The following is an 18,600-nucleotide window of genomic DNA, read 5'->3' on the forward strand; positions in this document are numbered from 1 at the left end:
TCCACAGGGAGAATTTTGGGATGGAGTGAATCTTGTGAGGGCAGATGTCGGAGGGAGTGCGTTCAGGTTGCTACTACCGAGGTACCCGCAGATCTTTCCTCTGTCCCCAAGCACTATTGGCCCTATGCAGACCTGTTCTCCAAGAAGGCTGCGGAGACTCTTCCGCCTCACTGCCCCTATGACTGTCCTATTGATGCATGAAGGACTCTCAGACTATGAGAAATAAGATTCTCAGGTCTGATGAGATGAAGATAAAACTTTTTGGTGATTATTCTAAGCGGTATGTGTGGAGAAAACCAGACACTGCTCATCACCTGCCCAATACAATCCCAACAGTGAAACATGGCAGTGGCAGCATCATGCTATGGGGGTGTTTTTCAGCTGCAGGGACGGGATGACTGGTTGCAATTGAAGGAAACATGAATGCAGCCAAGTACAGAGATATCCTGGATGAAAACCTCTGAACCTCAGACTTGGCCGAAGATTCACCTTCCAACAAGACAATGACCCTAAGCACACAGCTAAAATATCAAAGGAGTGGCTTCAGAACAACTCTGTGACCATTCTTGACTGGTACAGTGAGAACCCTGACCTTACCAAATTGAGCATCTCTGGAGAGACCTGGAAACTTCTACATTTCTGTTTTTTTTTTTTAAGTCAAGCTGGGGTGCAGAGTGTACATTAATGGGAAAAAAAATGAACTTTTTGAATTTACCAAATGGCTGCAATGAAACAAAGAGTGTAAAATATAAAGGGGTCTGAATACTTTCTGTACCCACTATAATCATGCATAGTGCTGATATAATTTAATTGTTCAAGATTCCCGCAAATTAATATAATAGAAAGATTTTACTAATCCATAGATCTCAGGAAGTAGTCATACCTTCTTGTTCAAAGAATAAAACATATACAAATAAAAAATATAATTCAAGCAGTTTTATATAGAACCTTGTTCTTATTACCCTTTTAATATGCACAAGTAAAACTATTTGCACTCTGCCATGGAGAAATTCTTCGTAAATGTGATTACTATAATTAATATTGTATTAGAAAAAAATCATCTGTAATAACATTTCCTGTTTAAGAATTGATTAGTGTTGAGGCAGAATTTCAGCAAGTCCATACCAAACTCAAACATACAGAAATTAAATGGAAAATAGCTTCTATGAACTCACTGTCTTATATTAAAGGGGTTTTGCACTTCACTAACTGACATGAGACTTTCTCAAAGATGAATTTCTTGCATTAATATAATTCCAGACTTTAACCTGACTTATAATATTGTCCTTGAACCAACTTATGGTTTACACAGATACTAATATCAACTGTTGAAATATGAAAGGCATGTTTTCTTCTCCTTGCGATTCTCTTGCATTGGTACGGATAAATACAGATTAATATTTATGTAAATCAAATTTTCTGGTCTGTTTGTTAATTTAATACTTAGAGCTTGTTAATCTTTATGCAAACTTAACTCAGCGTGAAGCCTTTGAAGATAAATTGTTAGAAGAAAAAGCTGTAGAATATTAATGGTTCCTTCTGAGCTTCAAGAACTTCATTGAGCTTTGTCAGAAAGCGTGATAAGAGTGCGCCTTTAGCACCTCCTCGTGGGACAAGCCTAAGAACACACAGAAGCAGTGCACAAACACACTGTATCCAATCATATTTTCCTATCTGTTAAAAGCTTTATTTTTCTGCATATAATTTGTAATAATTATTATGTCTATACTGCATATGCATACAAGAATAACAGGGCAGGATCGGCAAGGCTTGATGTTTAAGAGTTTAGGTTTGCAGTGGCTATCCACCACTTAATATTTCACATATTAAATACAGTAGATTTATTGAGCCTAATATATCACACATTGCAAAAAAATAAACTAATAGGGCAAATTTATTAACATAAGTTCATCAGAATTTTGTTGTCTTTTTGTACTATAAAAATGTCTTTCATGAATGACACTATATTTATATGCTTTACACCCCAAGAAAAGGGTTGTGATCTTCTGTGCAACTCCGTGCGCCAAAGAATGTACCAAAGTGTTGGTGCAAATTTCTAGCACAAACTAAGTCAGCTAATAACTATTTTAACTTACATACAAACTCCCCTGGTTCCAAGAAGCAATGGGTGGGGATAGTAATTTCTCTTTACCAGGGTGACCCCAAAACCTGGGCATTTTCTTATCCATTTGACTCTTAAGTCGCTTTGGACTGCTGTCGGCTTCAACAGTGAGATTGGCCACTGGGGAAGTTCCGTAGGTAGTCTATTGATACTAAGTGGATACTAAGTGGAATTCGCCCAAGCTCCATAGTCAGTTCTATCACAGGCTTTCTGGGGGGAGTAAAGGATGCCTTTGCCCTATATGAGACCCCGGTTTCCCTTGAGGCAGCTCTGTATCTAGCTCTCCTTGTGGACTTCTTGTCTTTGTCAGTGACATAAAGAGATGCCCCAATTTTCAAAGAGGTCTAGGGTCAAGGGAACCTAGGGCTGAGTCAACCAAAGAACCCATGCATTTGAGGGGACGACTCATTTTATTGTTCCTCCTGCAGGTTGGTACAAAGAGGGAGTGTACTTTCTCTGGTGTGAAGGGTCATTTTGCAGGTACTTGTCCATCCATACTTAACCACAAACAGCTGCCGGAAAATTAAGGAGACTGGGATGCAGGGAGGTTAGCATCCCGGATGTACATATTTACTCTGTGAGTAGGTCACAATTCTTTTTACTGTTCAAAATCCAATTTGGCAAAAGTAAGGTGTTTATTTCTGCATTTTTGAACAGTGGGACAAGGTTTAATCTGAAGTCCAATTCGTCCAGGGCATCAATCCACATAAACTGTCTAGACCAATACCCATAATCGCTTTAGACTCTGCACCCTTGCACCTGAATTATTTTAGTCTGGTCGTTCAAGAGATACATCTGCAGGTAGGTGCCATGGCTTTGACATCAATAGCTTGTTATGTGCTAGATGGCTTGCCCAAGAATCATGGTTCTTAGACTACCTTGGCTTATATTTCACAATCCAGTAGTGGACTGGCAGACTCAGGAGGTAGTAAGGTGAAGGGAGGACTGTCAAGGATACTGCTTGGGCACACAGTTAGCCAGGGTTGATACTAGGTCTCTGCCAGATACCTGACTGATTTTGGGGATGTGTTTTTGGAACAGGGTTGTCAAGAATTCCCTCAACACCATCCTTATGATTGCGCTATCAATCTAATTTCTGAGGTCAAATTGACTAAGAGCAGGTTATATAATATTTCACGTCTGGAGAAGAAGGCCATGAAGGACTATATAGCAAAAAGTCTGGCTAAGGGTCATATCAGACCTTCCTCCTCTCCCATTGCAGCTGTTTTTTTTCTTTGTTAAGAAAAATACGGGGGATTATGCCCTTGTCTAGATTTCACGATCAGGGATACATTTACCTTCCAGCACTTTTTGTCCATTACTGAGGTGCACAGACAAAGCCAGCAAGGCACATGTCATACAAGTGTGCTGTGCACTGCTTCTATTGTGCTCCATACATGAGCATAGCATTTTAAGTAATATTTTTCACTAGCTAGATGTGAAACAGCCTGCTGTATCTCACCTTCTCATTTAGTGCTGTGGTAATTTTTCAGTTGAAAAAAGTTAGACAGCCCGCCGTATCGCACTTTGTCATTTTGTTGGGTTGAAATTAAGCTGTAGAGGCCAGATACAGAGGTCACAAAAAATTCTTATGTTCCAAGTATCATAGAATAGGGGACATGACTTTAAAATAGTTTGTAGAATCTACTGTGTTATAGAGGATTGATCCAGAGGTAACAAAAAAATCTTCTGCTCCTAGTGTCATACAGTTGGAGACCTGACTTTAAAATAGTTTGCAGCATCTAGTATTTTATAGAGGCCAGGTCCAGAGGCCACAAAAAATCTTCTGTTCCTAGTGTCATATAGTAGTGGACCTGACTTTAAAATAGTTTGTAGCATCAAGTGTGTTATAGATTCCTGATCCAGAGGCCACAAAAAATTCTTCTGTTCTTAGTGTCATACAGTAGGAGTACCGTATATATCCCGTCCATTACACTATAATCCCACAGATAGTGAGGAGTGAACAGAAAAAACACAAATATGAGAGATTTTTTTCCAAATGAGTAACAATTTGTTAAATATATAATGAAAACATAATCTAAAAACAAAAAAACATACTGACCTCAGATGTGAGAGACACTGTTGACTATGGACATCTTTAAACACACCCTACTGGTATACTACATCACAGTGAATTTATATAAAATACTATAAAAAATGTATAGAGGAGGGGAGCAGCCTATTAGTAATTAATTATGGTACAAGCAAAACAATGCAGTAAAAAAATTGCTTGTGCTGAGGGAAGGAAAAGCTGTATGCCCAAATCCCATTTAGAGTATGAATGGCAAATGGTATAGCACCTAAAATGCCCTAAGTATTAGAGCTATGGGTCAGCAAGCCCCATTTGTTTAAATAGGTAAATCTGCAATTAGGAATATAACACAATAGATGCAGGCAATGAACCTCTCAACGTGTACTTACAGGGTGTGTGGAGTCACTGCTGTGTCCCTACACCCTGGCGCGAGTTTCGTCCACGCTTCTACAGGGGGTGTCATACAGTAGAAGACCTGACTTTAAAATAGTTTGCAGCACCTAGTGTGTTATAGAGGCCTGATCCAGAGGCCACCCAAAAATTCTTGTTATAAGCCAACTCACGTAATCTGCTTGCGGACCAACGGACCTCAACATCCATCAGCCACCCAATCAATTGTATCTGCTGCTTCTTCCTCCTCCTCTGTTTACCGTGTCAACTATTGAGACCCAGGTCTTTGACTGCAGAACCTCAGGTTGATTACACGCTCCAGTCACGCTAACTGAGAGCCCGCCGTCAGCTGTAACAGAAGCAGACATGCCTGCTGTTTTTGACCGATCTCAGAGAACGAGCACACCGCAACTTTCTCAATCCACCATATCATCTCTTCCTGCACCTCTCTCATGGTCCAGCAGTTTGCCCAATTCACCGTACTCTGCCCTCTCTCAGCACTGCAGCCAGCCCACGGTTCCGCAAAAGATTTCCCCCTATGCATGACAAAGCTGAGAGGTTAACCTCCACCATCTCTAATCTGTTGGCCATGGAAATGCTGCCTTTCTGCCTAGTAGATACAGACGGTTTCCGAAAGCTGATGGCCATCGCAGTCCCCCAGTATCAATTGTTCAGTCGCCATTACTTTTCTAAGAAAGCTGTGCCTACACACACAAGCATATTGCAGACAATATGCCCCATTCCTTGACTAAACCTCTGTCTTCCAGGGTGCATTTCACCACAGACACTTGGATGAGTAAGCATGGCCATGGGCATTACATCTCGCTGACTGGGCACTGGGAGACTCTGGTGGCTGTGGGGGCAAGCGCTGCTCCACAAGTCTTAGATTCATCAAGGCTTACAGGAAAAACCTCTACATTTAACACTTCTTCCACTGATTGTGCCTCCTCCTCTATCTCCTCTAGGTACTCCACATGCATCCTCAACCTCTGCCTTAATGAGACACATGTTCCAACAGTGCAGAGCCAATCCCCACCACCTCTCATCACCATCAGGCAGTATAAAAATTGATATGCCTTAGAGATTGCAGTCATACAGCTGAAGAGTTGTGGACAGCTCTCCAGGCTGTTTGATTAATGGCTGTCTCTGCTGAATATGCATCCAGGGAAGGCTATGTCCGACAATGATGCGAAACTGGTGGCGTCCCTACAGCGGGGCAAGCTCAAACACGTGCCTTGCATTGCTCACGTTCTAAACCTGGTGGTACAGCAATTTCTCCACCACTATCCTGGCCTGGGTAAGTTGCTCCAGAAAGCATGTAAGCTGTGTGCTCATTTCCGCCGTTCGCACCCCTCTGGTCATCGACTTGCATCAATACAGAGGTCTTTGTCCATGGCGCATTTCATGTTTACTGAGTGGGCACATATTAAGGACCTCTGCACCCTTCTGCACAGTTTCTAAATGCCTACTAAGATTTTCAGCGCTGACGACACTATCATCAGCATCACTATTCCAGTCATCCATATGCTGGGGCAGACTTTGAATAACCGGCAGGAGTAGATGGTGGTCCCAGAAGAAGAAGAGGAAGCAGAGGAGGATGCAGAAGGGATAACATTGTCTCTAAGTTCCAGACTGTCGTCACACAGGCGGGTGCCAAGGGAGGGTGGATTACTGCAAACGAGGGAGGCTGGTGTTAACAGACAAACTGATATCGAAGGTGCAAGATCCGAAGAACAAATGGAAGAGGAAGAGGTGATGGGCGAGCAACTGTCGGATAAGGAGGATAATCCTCCCCTCTCTGTTGTTCATGGTTGGCTGGAAGGGACAGAGTAAACATGCCTCATTGTTACCCAATCACCAACACAGCATGGGCTTGGACCTCATGTAGAGCCCGACATATGAGTGCCTTCTTGCTGCACTATGTGCAACATGATCCCCATATAGTTATGATTACATTTACTGCTGACTAGAGTTGAGCGACTTTTGGTTTTTTAGGGTCGAGTTTCGTTTCGTGAAACCCGACTTTTCCAAAAGTCGGGTTGAGCAAGATCGGCCGATTATAGGGAAAAGTTGGGGTCGTCCCGAAACACGAAACCCAATGTAAGTCAATGGGGAATAAAAGTCGGCAGTGAGAGGAGGACAGGAAACACACCTACAGTGCCCATTTGAATGCCAAAAGCATCAATTCTTCTTACTTAAGCTTGTCAACCTTAATTAACTTCATAATACAAGTTACGCACTGAAAAATGGGGGTTATTTGGCTAAAGTTGTGGGGGGGTAGGGCTGGCTCCAGGTTTTCATGTGCCGTGGGCGAAAGAGCGCCCCTTTAACACATACCACAACTCATCATGCTCCGATACGGCAGAGAAATAGCGGTATAGTACAATGAAAAATACTTCACTTTTTACATCTCATGACGAGGCCCATCTATTTCTCCATACAGAATCATTGGTCCCATATAATGTTTGAAACAGTATATGATGAGCTCCACATAATGCTACAGTATATGTTGGTCCCCATGGATGAAGCTCCACTGTCTTATGGGCCCTAATAATGCTCCAAACATAATGGGCCCCATTTCTAATGCTCTAGTGTATAATGGGCCCTGTAAATGCTGCTCCAGTGTCTGATGTCCACCTTTGGAATGTTCCAGTGTATGGTGGGCCCCATCTATCATTCTCCAGAGTATAGTGCTCCCCAAAAATTGCTGTCCCAACATTGAAAACAATCAAATAAGTCTCCTCGCTAGGGAATCCCTGTACTAGTCTGGACTCCTCGTCGTCCCCAACTTCCATCTCACTGCACAGTATTTCAACCTTGCAAGTGCTGTGATCCTGAGCAAGCAGGGGGGGCCCACTCATTGGTGACGGCACTGGCACAGGGCCCCTGATAGTACGGTGGTGTGTCTGATGGCGGGTGGGCCGAACCTGCACTTTCAGCTGCAGCTTCCTCTTTGTCACCGTGTAAGATGGAACTGTATATGGGAAGGGTAACCTGAGTTTCATCAGGGTCAGATTCAGGCCATGTAGCATGCGAGGGGAATGTAGTGGTCTGGGTCAATGTACCAGCAGATTCATCGAGCAGTGGCTGGGCATCAGTGCACTTGTGTCGCCCCCAGGAGTACGGTCGCCACAGTGGCATTACCTTCCTCCTAGGGAGTGTGATGTCATGCTTGGGCGCAACGAAGGATCTCTCTAGCAGGTTAACTGATTGGGCGGCGTTATTCCCACGAGTCATGACCCTCCAAACAGCGTTCATGAAGGCAAAGTGTTTGTTTTACGTGGGCAGTATGGTTGCAAAGCTGAACCTTAAAGGAATGTCCAGAAGGGCAACACCAGGAGTGGAGCCTACGGTTAAATTCGACTCCACCTGGGAAACCTCAACCATGCCAGCTACAGAACAGATGCACACATTGCAAGCTTAATTCCGTTAACGAACGAGACTCCGTCATGCCCCGCGGTCCGAGTCCGGCTTACTAGAGGGACACGTGAGGCTCTGGCACATGAGATTGGCCAATAACTGGTGTGTCATGCCCTTACATGTCCGTGGCTGCATGTGCGCTACACTGAAAAGGCCAGCGTTTGTCGCTTACAGGTGCAGATAACCCGCTGAACAACGTTAGTGATGGGGATCACTGATTACAATTATTACCCGCGAACGATGATTTCCCAGTAAGTGCAGGTCAACCGCAGTTCCGGAATTAGGCCTAACCGTCATTCCTGAAAAAATGAAAAACTTACGTGTGCAAACCACAGGTGCTGTAGCTTGCTTAACAGCTCGCCAGCCGTTCTCACGCCCAGTATGGATTACACGTGATTGCACAAAGGTGAGAAAGGGTACCGTATCCCCGGATAACATGTATGGATAGCATACACATTCAAAATATATGTCTATACATCAGGAGGCAGGCTCAGACGGTGTTAGGCCCAGTATGGCTTGCACAAAGGTGAGAAAGGGTACCGTATCCCCGGATAACATGTATGGATAGCGTACACATTCAAAATATATGTCTATACATCAGGAGGCAGGCTCAGACAGTGTCAGGCACAGCATGGATTTGACGGCCCAGACTACACAGCGGAGGAGCAGGGAGAGGTAAAGATTGCAAATGCTGGGGCCCTGCCCAAGCAAGGGGGGCCCACTCGTGGGCGTCGGTACTGGCACTGGGCCCCTCATAGTATGGCGGTGTGTCTGACGGCGGGTGTGCACCACCACCGTCAGAGACACTTGATTGCACTATGAGGGACCCTGTGCCAGTGCCCGCGCCCAAGAGTCGGCCTACCCACCTGTCCAGGGCAACGGCACTCGCACGGTGTCGTGCGCTAGGTGGTGACCCCGGCCATGGGGGGGGGCAGCACAGTTAGGGAGTTTTAGAAAGTGGCATATGTTGATGTTGGACATTCAGCTGATGCAAAAGGCGAAATAGGTCAAGTCCCAGTAAGAGGTGGACCAAAGCAAGCCATTTTTCTGTCACCCTATGTGTCATCAGGGGAAGGTGGGACAAAATCCTTGGAAACCCATGCATGGTTCATTTTAATGAAGGTTAGATCATCCACATTTTGGGATGACAGACGGGTCCTTTTTTCTGTCAGGATTGATCCAGCTGCACTGAAGACTCTTTCCGATAGCACACTTGCAGCTGGGCAAGCGAGCTCCTGTAAGGCATATTGTGCCAATTCAGGCCAAGTGTCCAGTTTAGCGGCCCAATAGTAAAAGGGGAATGACCTGTGTGGGAGAACATCGATATGGGAGGAAAAGTAGTTTGTAACCATAGTTGACAACTGCTGTCTCCTGTCACTTTCAGTCGATGCAGTATTACCAGTTGTGTGAGCAGTACTTGAAAAATCAGTCCACAACATTGTCATGAAACCCCTGTCTCCAACGCCACTTCTGCTGTGTGCACCATGAACACCTCTGCCAAGCTGCCCCCAGCCCGTACGGCTCGTGTGAGAACCATCACCGCTGCTGTGTGCTGGGAATACCTCAAGCAACCGATTTACCAGAGTTGCTTGTTTATTAGCCAATATTAGGTCAAGGTTCTCCTGTGGCATGATGTTTTGTAATTTGCCTTTATAGCGTGGATTCAGGATGCTGGCCAACCAGTAGTCGTCATCATTCATCATTTTGGCAATGCGGGGGTCCCTTTTTAGGATATGCAAGGCATAATCTGACATGTGGGCCAATGTTCCCGGTGTCAATGATGCACTGCGAGTGCTGGTTGGAGGAGCACTTTCTGGCAAATCCACATCCCTCCAGTCACGCACAAACCCTGTACCAGACCTTGCCACGCCAACATTTTCACTTGCCCCACGAGATGCATCCTCCTCCCCTAAGTAATCATCCCCATCATCATCCTCCTCCTCCTCCTCTTCTTCCTCCACCTCGTCCAGGAGAGGTCCCTGAGCAGACAATGGCTGAATGTCATCAAGGATTCCCTCCTCCTCTTCTTCCTCATCAACATTGGCTGCAGACTCCTGCTCCTTAAGGTGCGTCAAAGTTTGCATGAGCAGACGCATAAGTGGGATGCTCATGCTTAGGATGGCGTCGTCTGCGCTTACCAGCCGTGTGCATTCCTCAAAACACTGAAGGACTTTACAGAGGTCTTTCAGCTTCGACCACTGCACACCTATCAACTCCATGTCTGCTCTCAAAGTGCCTGGCCGTGTATCCTCCCACAAATGCATTATGGCCTGCCTCTGCTCGCACAGCCGCTCCACCATGTGCAGGGTGGAGTTCCACCTTGTTGCAATGTCGATAATGAGGCGGTGGTTGGGAAGGTGGAGCAATCGCTGCAGCATCTGCATACGAACGGAGTGTACAGGCGACCGGCGGATGTGCGCGCACAGTCTTCGCACCTTCTGGAGCAGGGCTGTTAACTCCGGATAATTTTTGAGGAAGCACTGCACCACCAGGTTCAAGGTGTGAGCCAAGCAAGGTATGTGGCTGAGTTTTGAAAGGGCTATGGCTGCCACAAAATTACGGCCGTTATCACTAACTACCTTGCCTGCCTCAAGATGTACACTGCCCAGCCATGACTCAGTTTGTCGCTTCAAGTACTCGGCCAGCACCTCGGCGGTGTGTCTGTCGCCCAAACACATCATCTGCAACACAGCCTGCTGACGCTTTCCACAAGCTGCTCGATAGGGGGACACCTCATGTGCAACAGTGGCAGCTGCAGATGGAGTGCTCGTACGACTGCGCTCTGTGGACGAGCTTTCGCTTCTGAAGGAGGAGGAGGAGGAGGGTCGAACGCCTACAGCCAACTGTTTCCTATACCGTGGGCTAGGCAGCACTGTCCCACCACCGCTGTCCCCTGTGGACCCTGCATCCACCACATTAACCCAGTGCGCAGTGATGGACACGTAACGGCCCTGGCCATGCCGACTGGACCATGCATCAGTTGTGAGGTGCACCTTTCCACACACTGACTGCTTGAGTGCATGGACAATGCGGTCTTTCACATGATGGTGGAGGGCTGGGATGGCTTTGCGAGAGAAGAAGTGGCGACTGGGTAGGTCATAGCGTGGTACTGCATAGGCCATGAGTTCGCGGAAAGCTGCGCTTTCCACCAACCGATAGGGCATCATCTCAAACAAGATTAGTTTGGCAATGTGGGTGTTCAAACCCAGTGTACGCGGATGAGAGACTGAGTACTTTCTTGACCTACTCATAGTGTCTGGGAGGGTGAGCTGGACTTGAGAGCTGCATATGGTGGAAGTAGCGGTGGACAGGGCGGACTGAGAGAGGGTTGATGATGGTGATGGAGTTGGTGTTCTTTCTGATGGCCTAGATTCAGTATTTCGTTGATATAACAGTGGGATTCCCTGACTGCTGTGGCCTTGCAACGACACCTCAACATTTGCTGCTGTGCTGTCCGGTGGGCTTACAGTGGGGGAAACAATGTAGCGTTGCTGACTACCTTCTTTGTGATCAGTTGCACATGTGGCACTTGAGGTTTGGTGTTGTGTCCACGCTTGCAAGTGCATGCTGGTTAAATGTCTAAGCATGCAACAGGTATTCAAATTTTTCAGATTTTTCCCTCGGCTAAAGGTCTTTGTGCACTTCTTACAGATAACCTTGGCCTGATCATGAGGATTTTGTTCAAAAAAGTGCCACGCTGCACTCTTCCTACTTTGGCAGACATTTTGCGGCCTAGCACGCTGTGATCTTTTGACCCTCTGGACAAGCTGTCCAGCAACTCTTTTGATTTTTGGAACCTGTCTTTGGAGTGCTCCGGGCCTGCCAGATAACAGCTGTTGCGATGTCGATGTCTGCTGTGGAAGCTCCTCATCTGAGCTATTGGAAGCAGCACCCTCTTCCCCCAATGGATGCCAATCTGGGTCAACAACTGGGTCATCCATCACCTCCTCTTCAATGTCATGTGCACCTTCCTCTGTGTCACCGTGTATGGTGGTATAGTGTGCGGTAAGGGGCACCTGAGTCTCATCAGGGTCAGAATCTGGCTCTGTACACTGCGAGGACAATGTAGTGCTCTGAGTGAATGTACCAGCAGAATCATCTATCAGCGGCTGTGCATCAGTGCACTCCATGTCAGATTCATCTTGGCCTGGGTAATTCACCATTTCACTTGATAATCCAGGCATGGCATGTGAAAACAGCTCCATGGAGTAATCAGTAGTATGGCCTGCGTCATCCTTCAATCTTGGTTGGGGTGAAGGACACAAGGAAAGGTGTGGTTCATGAACATGAGCCTCCAATGACGACTCAGTGCTTTTACTTTTTACAACTTCAGAAGAGGAGGCGATAGAGCTGGAGGCTGAGTCAGCAATGCAAGACAAAACTTTTTCCTGATGCTCTGGCTTTAAAAACGGTTTGCCAACTCCTAGAAAACTAAGCCTTCGAAGCCTTATGGAGCCAGACAATGACGCAGGCTCAACACCTCCTGCATTCGGTCCTATTTTGCTCTTGCCACTACCATCAGATCCACCACCAACACCATCATTACCAGCTGCCAACCCCCGCCCAATTCCACGGCCTCTTCCACCAGCCTTCCTCATTTTTTGTAGAAATGTAGACAAAATCCAACAAACTATATAGTAATGTAAAACAAGGTACAAGGTGTCTATAGGACAGGGGAGATTTTGAATTTCTGCACACACTTGTGGACACTGGACACTTTTGGATTGTGTGAGGCCCACTGAATATCAGAGCGCTATGTCACAGGCTCGATGGCACAGGTGTGAAAAAAGTGACTACAGGATAAGGGAGATTTTGAATTTCTGCACACACTAGTGGACACTGGACACTTTTGGATTGTGTGAGACCCACTGAATATCAGAGCGCTATGTCACAGGCTCGATGGCACAGGTGTGAAAAAAGTGACTACAGGATAAGGGAGATTTTGAATTTCTGCACACACTAGTGGACACTGAACACTTTTGGATTGTGTGAGGCCCACTGAATATCAGAGCGCTATGTCAAAGGCTCGATGGCACAGGTGTGAAAAAAGTGACTACAGGATAAGGGAGATTTTGAATTTCTGCAGACACTAGTGGACACTGGACACTTTTGGATTGTGTGAGGCCCACTGACGCTGTATGGTGTGAAAAAATGCACGCTCAGTACCTCAGCAGGACAAAAAAAAAAAATTGGGATTGCTTTTAAAAAAGCAGTTTGCAGAGCAGTGGGGAAACAGCAATGCAGCTGTCAGGAAGCCTTAGAAGGCAGCCTAACAACCAACACCGCTGATCCACCACAATATAGCCTCCCCTTGCACTGCACACACAGTGACTGGTGTGTTGTACAGGCAAAATCGCTAGCAGCAGAAGCAGTTTTTTTTTCTTCTTCCCTGCCTAACGCTCTCCCTACAGAATCAGCAACCTCTCCCTATGCTAAGATCGGCAGAAGTAAGATGGCGGTCGGTGTGCACGCCCTTTTATAACCCCTGTGACGCCCACCAAAGCAAGCCAATCACTTGCATGCCCTTCTGAAAGATGGTGGTGACCCCTGTCTATGTCATCACGTTGCCCACAGTGTCCGTGGATCCTGATTGGCTGAAAAAGAGCGCAAAACAAACTTTTGAAGCGCGACTTTGGCACATAAGTCGCCGACCTCGTGGCCGACCTCATCCTAGGGTCGGGTTTCGTTTCATTATACCCGACTTTGCCAAAAGTCGGGTCGGTGACTTTTGAAATTTTTCGACCCGTTTCGCTCAACTCTACTGCTGACTTCTGGGTTGCCATTCTGTTAGATACTGTGACGGCCGTCTGCGAATCTGGGCTGCAGTGGGGACAGCACCCCGAGTAACCCCGAGACCCTTAACCCCTATACAGGGATCTGGAATTGTAGCAAGGCCCAGGAGGTAGCTGTCTAGATTAGCAGTGGACCAGAGCAGGACGGCCACCAAGGGGTCAAAACTAAAACCCGTAATCAAGGTCAGGATGCAGGAGTCTGAGACCAGGGTGCCGCAGAGGCACGAAATCAGCAGACAGAAGGAGAGTCAAAAGTCCAGGCCAGGGTCAGTAAAACCAGGAGGGCAGCGAGGTACAGAATCAGCAGACAGAAGGAGAGTCAGGAATCCAAGCAAAGGTCAGCGTCAAAAAGTCAGAAGAGAGGCGGAGGTACAAAAACGGCAGGCAATAGAATGGTCAAGAATCCAGGCTGAGGTCAGAGTATACACTATAGCAATTCACACAATAACACGCAGGGGAACCAAGAATATATCCGGCGGCTTGCAAGAACAGTCCCCAGGTATTTGAGGGGTCAGGTCCTCCCTCACAGGTTCCCGGCCCGATGATGTAACCAGGACCGCCCCCGGACCAGGCCAGATGGACATGCAGTAAGCCCTACATGACTGACAGAGGGGCGGAGCCTGTGCCCACCAGATGCCTGTGCAGGAGCCCCCTCTCTGCCACCACCCTCACCCTGGAGCGAACCACGGCGCCTCCCAGTGGCTGAGGCAGGAATAGCCGTCCCTGAGTCCGACGGCGACGTGATGGTCCGGCGCCCCCGAGTGGCCGAGACCGGAACTGCAGGCCCTGAGTCTGGCAGTGACGTCCGGCGCCTCCTAGTGGCCGACGCCGGAACAGCAGGCCCTGAGTCCGACGGCGACGTGACGGTCCGGTGCCCCCGAGTGGCCCAGACCGGAACTGCAGGCCCTGAGTCTGGCAGTGACGTCCGGCGCCTCCTAGTGGCCGACGCCGGAACAGCAGGCCCTGAGTCTGGCTGCGACGTGACAGTACCCCCCCTTCTAAGAGGGGCCTCCGGACCCTCAAAACCCGGTTTGTCAGGGTGAAGGAGGTGAAATCTTCTAATTAACCCCTTGGCATGGATGTCACCAGCGGAGACCCAGGACCTCTCCTCTGGGCCGTAGCCCTTCCAATGCACTAAGTATTGCACGGACCCTCTCACTAAACGGGAATCAAGGATACCTTGGACTTCGTACTCCAAGGTACCCTTGACCAAAACTGGAGGAGGAGGGGACTGGACAGGTTGAATTGGGGAGCGGTACGTTTTTAGGAGGGATTTGTGGAAAATGTTGGGTATTTTGAAGGACTGAGGGAGCTTTAAGCGAAAGGCTACCGGGTTAATTACCTCCAAAATCTCATAGGGACCAATAAATCTGGGGCCCAGTTTGGCAGACGGTACCTTAAGTTTAATGTTCTTGGTAGACAGCCAAACTTTGTCCCCAACTCCCAGGTGCGGCCCCTTGGACCGCCGTTTATTTGCCGCCGAAGCCTGTCTGACTTGGGAGCCTTTCAAGTTTGAGTTCACCTCTGACCAGATGGTCCTTAAGTGATGTATGGATTTCTCTACCCCCGGGAGGTCCGACATCTTAGCCGAAAATGAACCAAAACGTGGGTGTAAACCAAGATTACAGAAGAACGGGGTGGTTTTGATGGATTCTTGGTATTGGTTATTTAGGGTAAATTCGGCTAACGGGAGATGTTCCACCCAATCAGATTGATGTTCCGAAACATAACAGCGGAGATACTGCTCTAGGCCCTGGTTAGTGCGCTCAGTTTGACCATTGGTCTCAGGGTGGTAAGCGGAGGAGAAGGATAATTCAACGCCAATCCGTTTGCAGAACGCCCTCCAGAATTTAGAAACGAACTGGGTTCCTCGGTCGGACACGATATTCACCGGGGCGCCATGCAGTCGTATTACATGAATAACGAACAATTTACTCAGCGTTTCTGTATTAGGTAGTCCAGACAGGGGAACAAAATGGCACTGCTTACTGAACCTGTCTACCACCACCCAGATACATGTCTTCCCTTCTGAGGGTGGCAGGTCAGTAATGAAGTCCATGGAGATGTGGGTCCATGGACTCTCTGGGGCAGGCAAGGACTGGAGCCAGCTGGCAGGCCGATTATGGGGGGACTTAGCACGAGCACAAGTTTCGCAAGCCAGTACGTAATCCTTGCAGTCCTTAACCACCGTCGGCCACCAAAAATTCCTGGTCACTAGTCTGGCTGTATTATTAACACCAGGATGGCCTGCCAGGACAGAGTCATGCGACTCTTTCATAACTTGTAGACGCAACGGGGCCAGAACGAACAATTTCTGGGGGGGCGTCGTGTCCGGGACTTGTTCTGAGGATCTACGGATCTCCTCCAGAAGGTCCAGAGAGACGGCCGACACGACGATCCCATTGGCCAGTATTGGGACTGGTTCCGAGTCCTCAGCCTGTGAGGGGCAGAAACTTCGAGAGAGGGCATCAGCCCTTACATTTTTCGTCCCTGGACGAAACGTGATCACAAAGTTAAACCTTGAGAAAAATAAGGCCCACCTGGCCTGCCTAGGATTCAGTCTTTTAGCTGACTCCAAGTAGGTCAGGTTCTTGTGATCTGTGATCACGGTAACCTTGTGTTTAGCACCTTCGAGAAAGTGGCGCCATTCTTCGAAAGCCCACTTTATGGCCAACAATTCCCGATTCCCTATATCATAGTTTTTCTCAGTAGGGGAGAATTTTCGGGAAAAGAAGGCACATGGGCGGAGTTGAGTGAGAGAGGCAGTGCCTTGGGAAAGCACTGCCCCTACCCCAACCTCAGAGGCATCAACCTCTACCACAAAGGGGCGATCTAGATCAGGCTGAATTAATATTGGGTTGGCTGAAAAACACTCCTTTAAAACAGAAAATGCCTGAAGTGCCTCTGGCTTCCAATTAACCACATCAGCCCCCTTCCGGGTCAGATCCGTGAGCGGTTTGGCGATCTCAGAGAAGCCTTTGATGAATTTACGGTAGTAATTAGTAAATCCCAAGAATCGCTGCAGTGCTTTTAGAGTTTTAGGTTGTACCCATTCTCTAATGGGTCGGATCTTGGCAGGATCCATGCGAAACCCCTTAGCAGAAATCATGTACCCCAAAAATTGTACCTCCTCAGCCATAAAAACACATTTCTCCAACTTGGCGTATAGAGAATGTTCTCTAAGTCTCTGGAGTACAGAACGGACATGTTGCACGTGTGTAAGAACATCAGCGGAGTAAATCAGGATGTCATCCAAATAAACCACTACATATACCCCACAAATATCCCTGAATATATCATTCACAAAGTGTTGGAACACGGCGGGTGCGTTACTCAACCCAAACGGCATCACAAGGTACTCAAAATGACCAAGAGGTGTGTTAAAGGCTGTTTTCCACTCATCCCCATTTCTTATGCGAACCAGATTGTAAGCCCCCCGGAGATCAAGCTTAGTGAACCAACGGGCTCCTAGTAGCTGATTAAGCAGATCAGGGATGAGTGGAAGCGGATACTGATTTTTCACAGTAATCGCGTTCAGCTCCCGATAATCAATACACGGTCTGAGTCCACCATCTTTTTTTTCTACAAAGAAAAACCCAGCCCCTACAGGTGAAGTGGAGGGTCTAATAAAACCTTTTTGCAAGCTGTCCGCTATGTAGTCCTTCATGGCTACACGCTCAGGACCAGAGAGGTTAAATATTCTCCCCTTAGGGAGACGAGCACTTGGAACCAAGTCTATAGGACAGTCATACTCTCTATGAGGCGGTAATTTCTCAGACTCCACTATGGAAAAGACGTCCTCATAGTCCCTTAATGCGTATGGTATAAAGGGTGTTTTAATTTTAATTTGGTTCACTGACAGCGACATACAGTGATTCTGACATTGTGGACTCCAGCGCACGATATCCCCTTGGTGCCAGTCAATAATAGGATTATGCTGGCGCAACCATGGCATACCTAACACAACTGCATGTGATAAATTGGAAATAACAAAAAATGACATATGTTCTGTGTGTAATGCCCCCACTGACATAACAATCTCTGTAGTAACAAATTCCACTCCACCCTGGATAATGGATGTACCATTAATCGCCGTGGTTTGAATAGGGGAATTAAGCCTTAAAAGAGGTACACCAAGTTTCCTTGCATGCAAAAAATCTATGAAGTTGCCTGCGGAACCACAATCCACATAGGCCTTCACACAAAGATTTCTTTGAAAATAAGAGAGAAACGGGTAACAAAAGTTTAGCCGCATTTGCGGGCAATACCTGAGCCTCTGGGACAGCACGACCAGAGCTGCCCAGAGGCAGACGTCCCAGGAATGTGGATTTCTGACGCTCAGCATTTCCCTTGAAGCCTCCAGGCTGCAGCATGATGGTATAGGAAGATGGGAGTATTCCTTCAGACTGTGCACTGGAGCAGGTGTAGGCCAGGTAATCAGCTCAGGGAAAAAAAAAAATCAGGAGACTGCTTTTATATATGATGGAAATATACACAAAAAGCAGTTCTTTTTTGGGCCGGATATAATGTGACGGCCGTCTGCGAATCTGGGCTGCAGTGGGGACAGCACCCCGAGTAACCCCGAGACCCTTAACCTCTATACAGGGATCTGGAATTGTAGCAAGGCCCAGGAGGTAGCTGTCTAGATTAGCAGTGGACCAGAGCAGGATGGCCACCAAGGGGTCAAAACTAAAACCCGTAATCAAGGTCAGGATGCAGGAGTCTGAGACCAGGGCGCCGCAGGGGCACGAAATCAGCAGACAGAAGGAGAGTCAAAAGTCCAGGCCAGGGTCAGTAAAACCAGGAGGGCAGCGAGGTACAGAATCAGCAGACAGAAGGAGAGT

The 18,600-nt window shown here is 47.4% G+C and overlaps 1 protein-coding gene across 1 annotated transcript in view; it reads right to left on the bottom strand.

The window, feature by feature from the left end:
• LOC141089658 (uncharacterized) overlaps positions 1 to 17,827 on the bottom strand; it is a 56,646-nt gene extending 38,819 nt beyond the window's left edge. The window contains exon 1 of the mRNA XM_073576142.1: positions 16,112 to 17,827. Coding sequence (XP_073432243.1) covers positions 16,112 to 17,789 — 1,678 coding nt within the window. The 5' untranslated portion in view covers positions 17,790 to 17,827. The remainder of the gene's footprint in view (positions 1 to 16,111) is intronic.
• Between the last annotated feature and the right edge of the window lie 773 nt (positions 17,828 to 18,600).

The sequence above is a fragment of the Dendrobates tinctorius genome, unplaced genomic scaffold, assembly GCF_039654945.1.
Source record: "Dendrobates tinctorius isolate UK_male_01 unplaced genomic scaffold, ASM3965494v1 ptg000046l, whole genome shotgun sequence".
Taxonomy (NCBI): domain Eukaryota; kingdom Metazoa; phylum Chordata; class Amphibia; order Anura; family Dendrobatidae; genus Dendrobates; species Dendrobates tinctorius.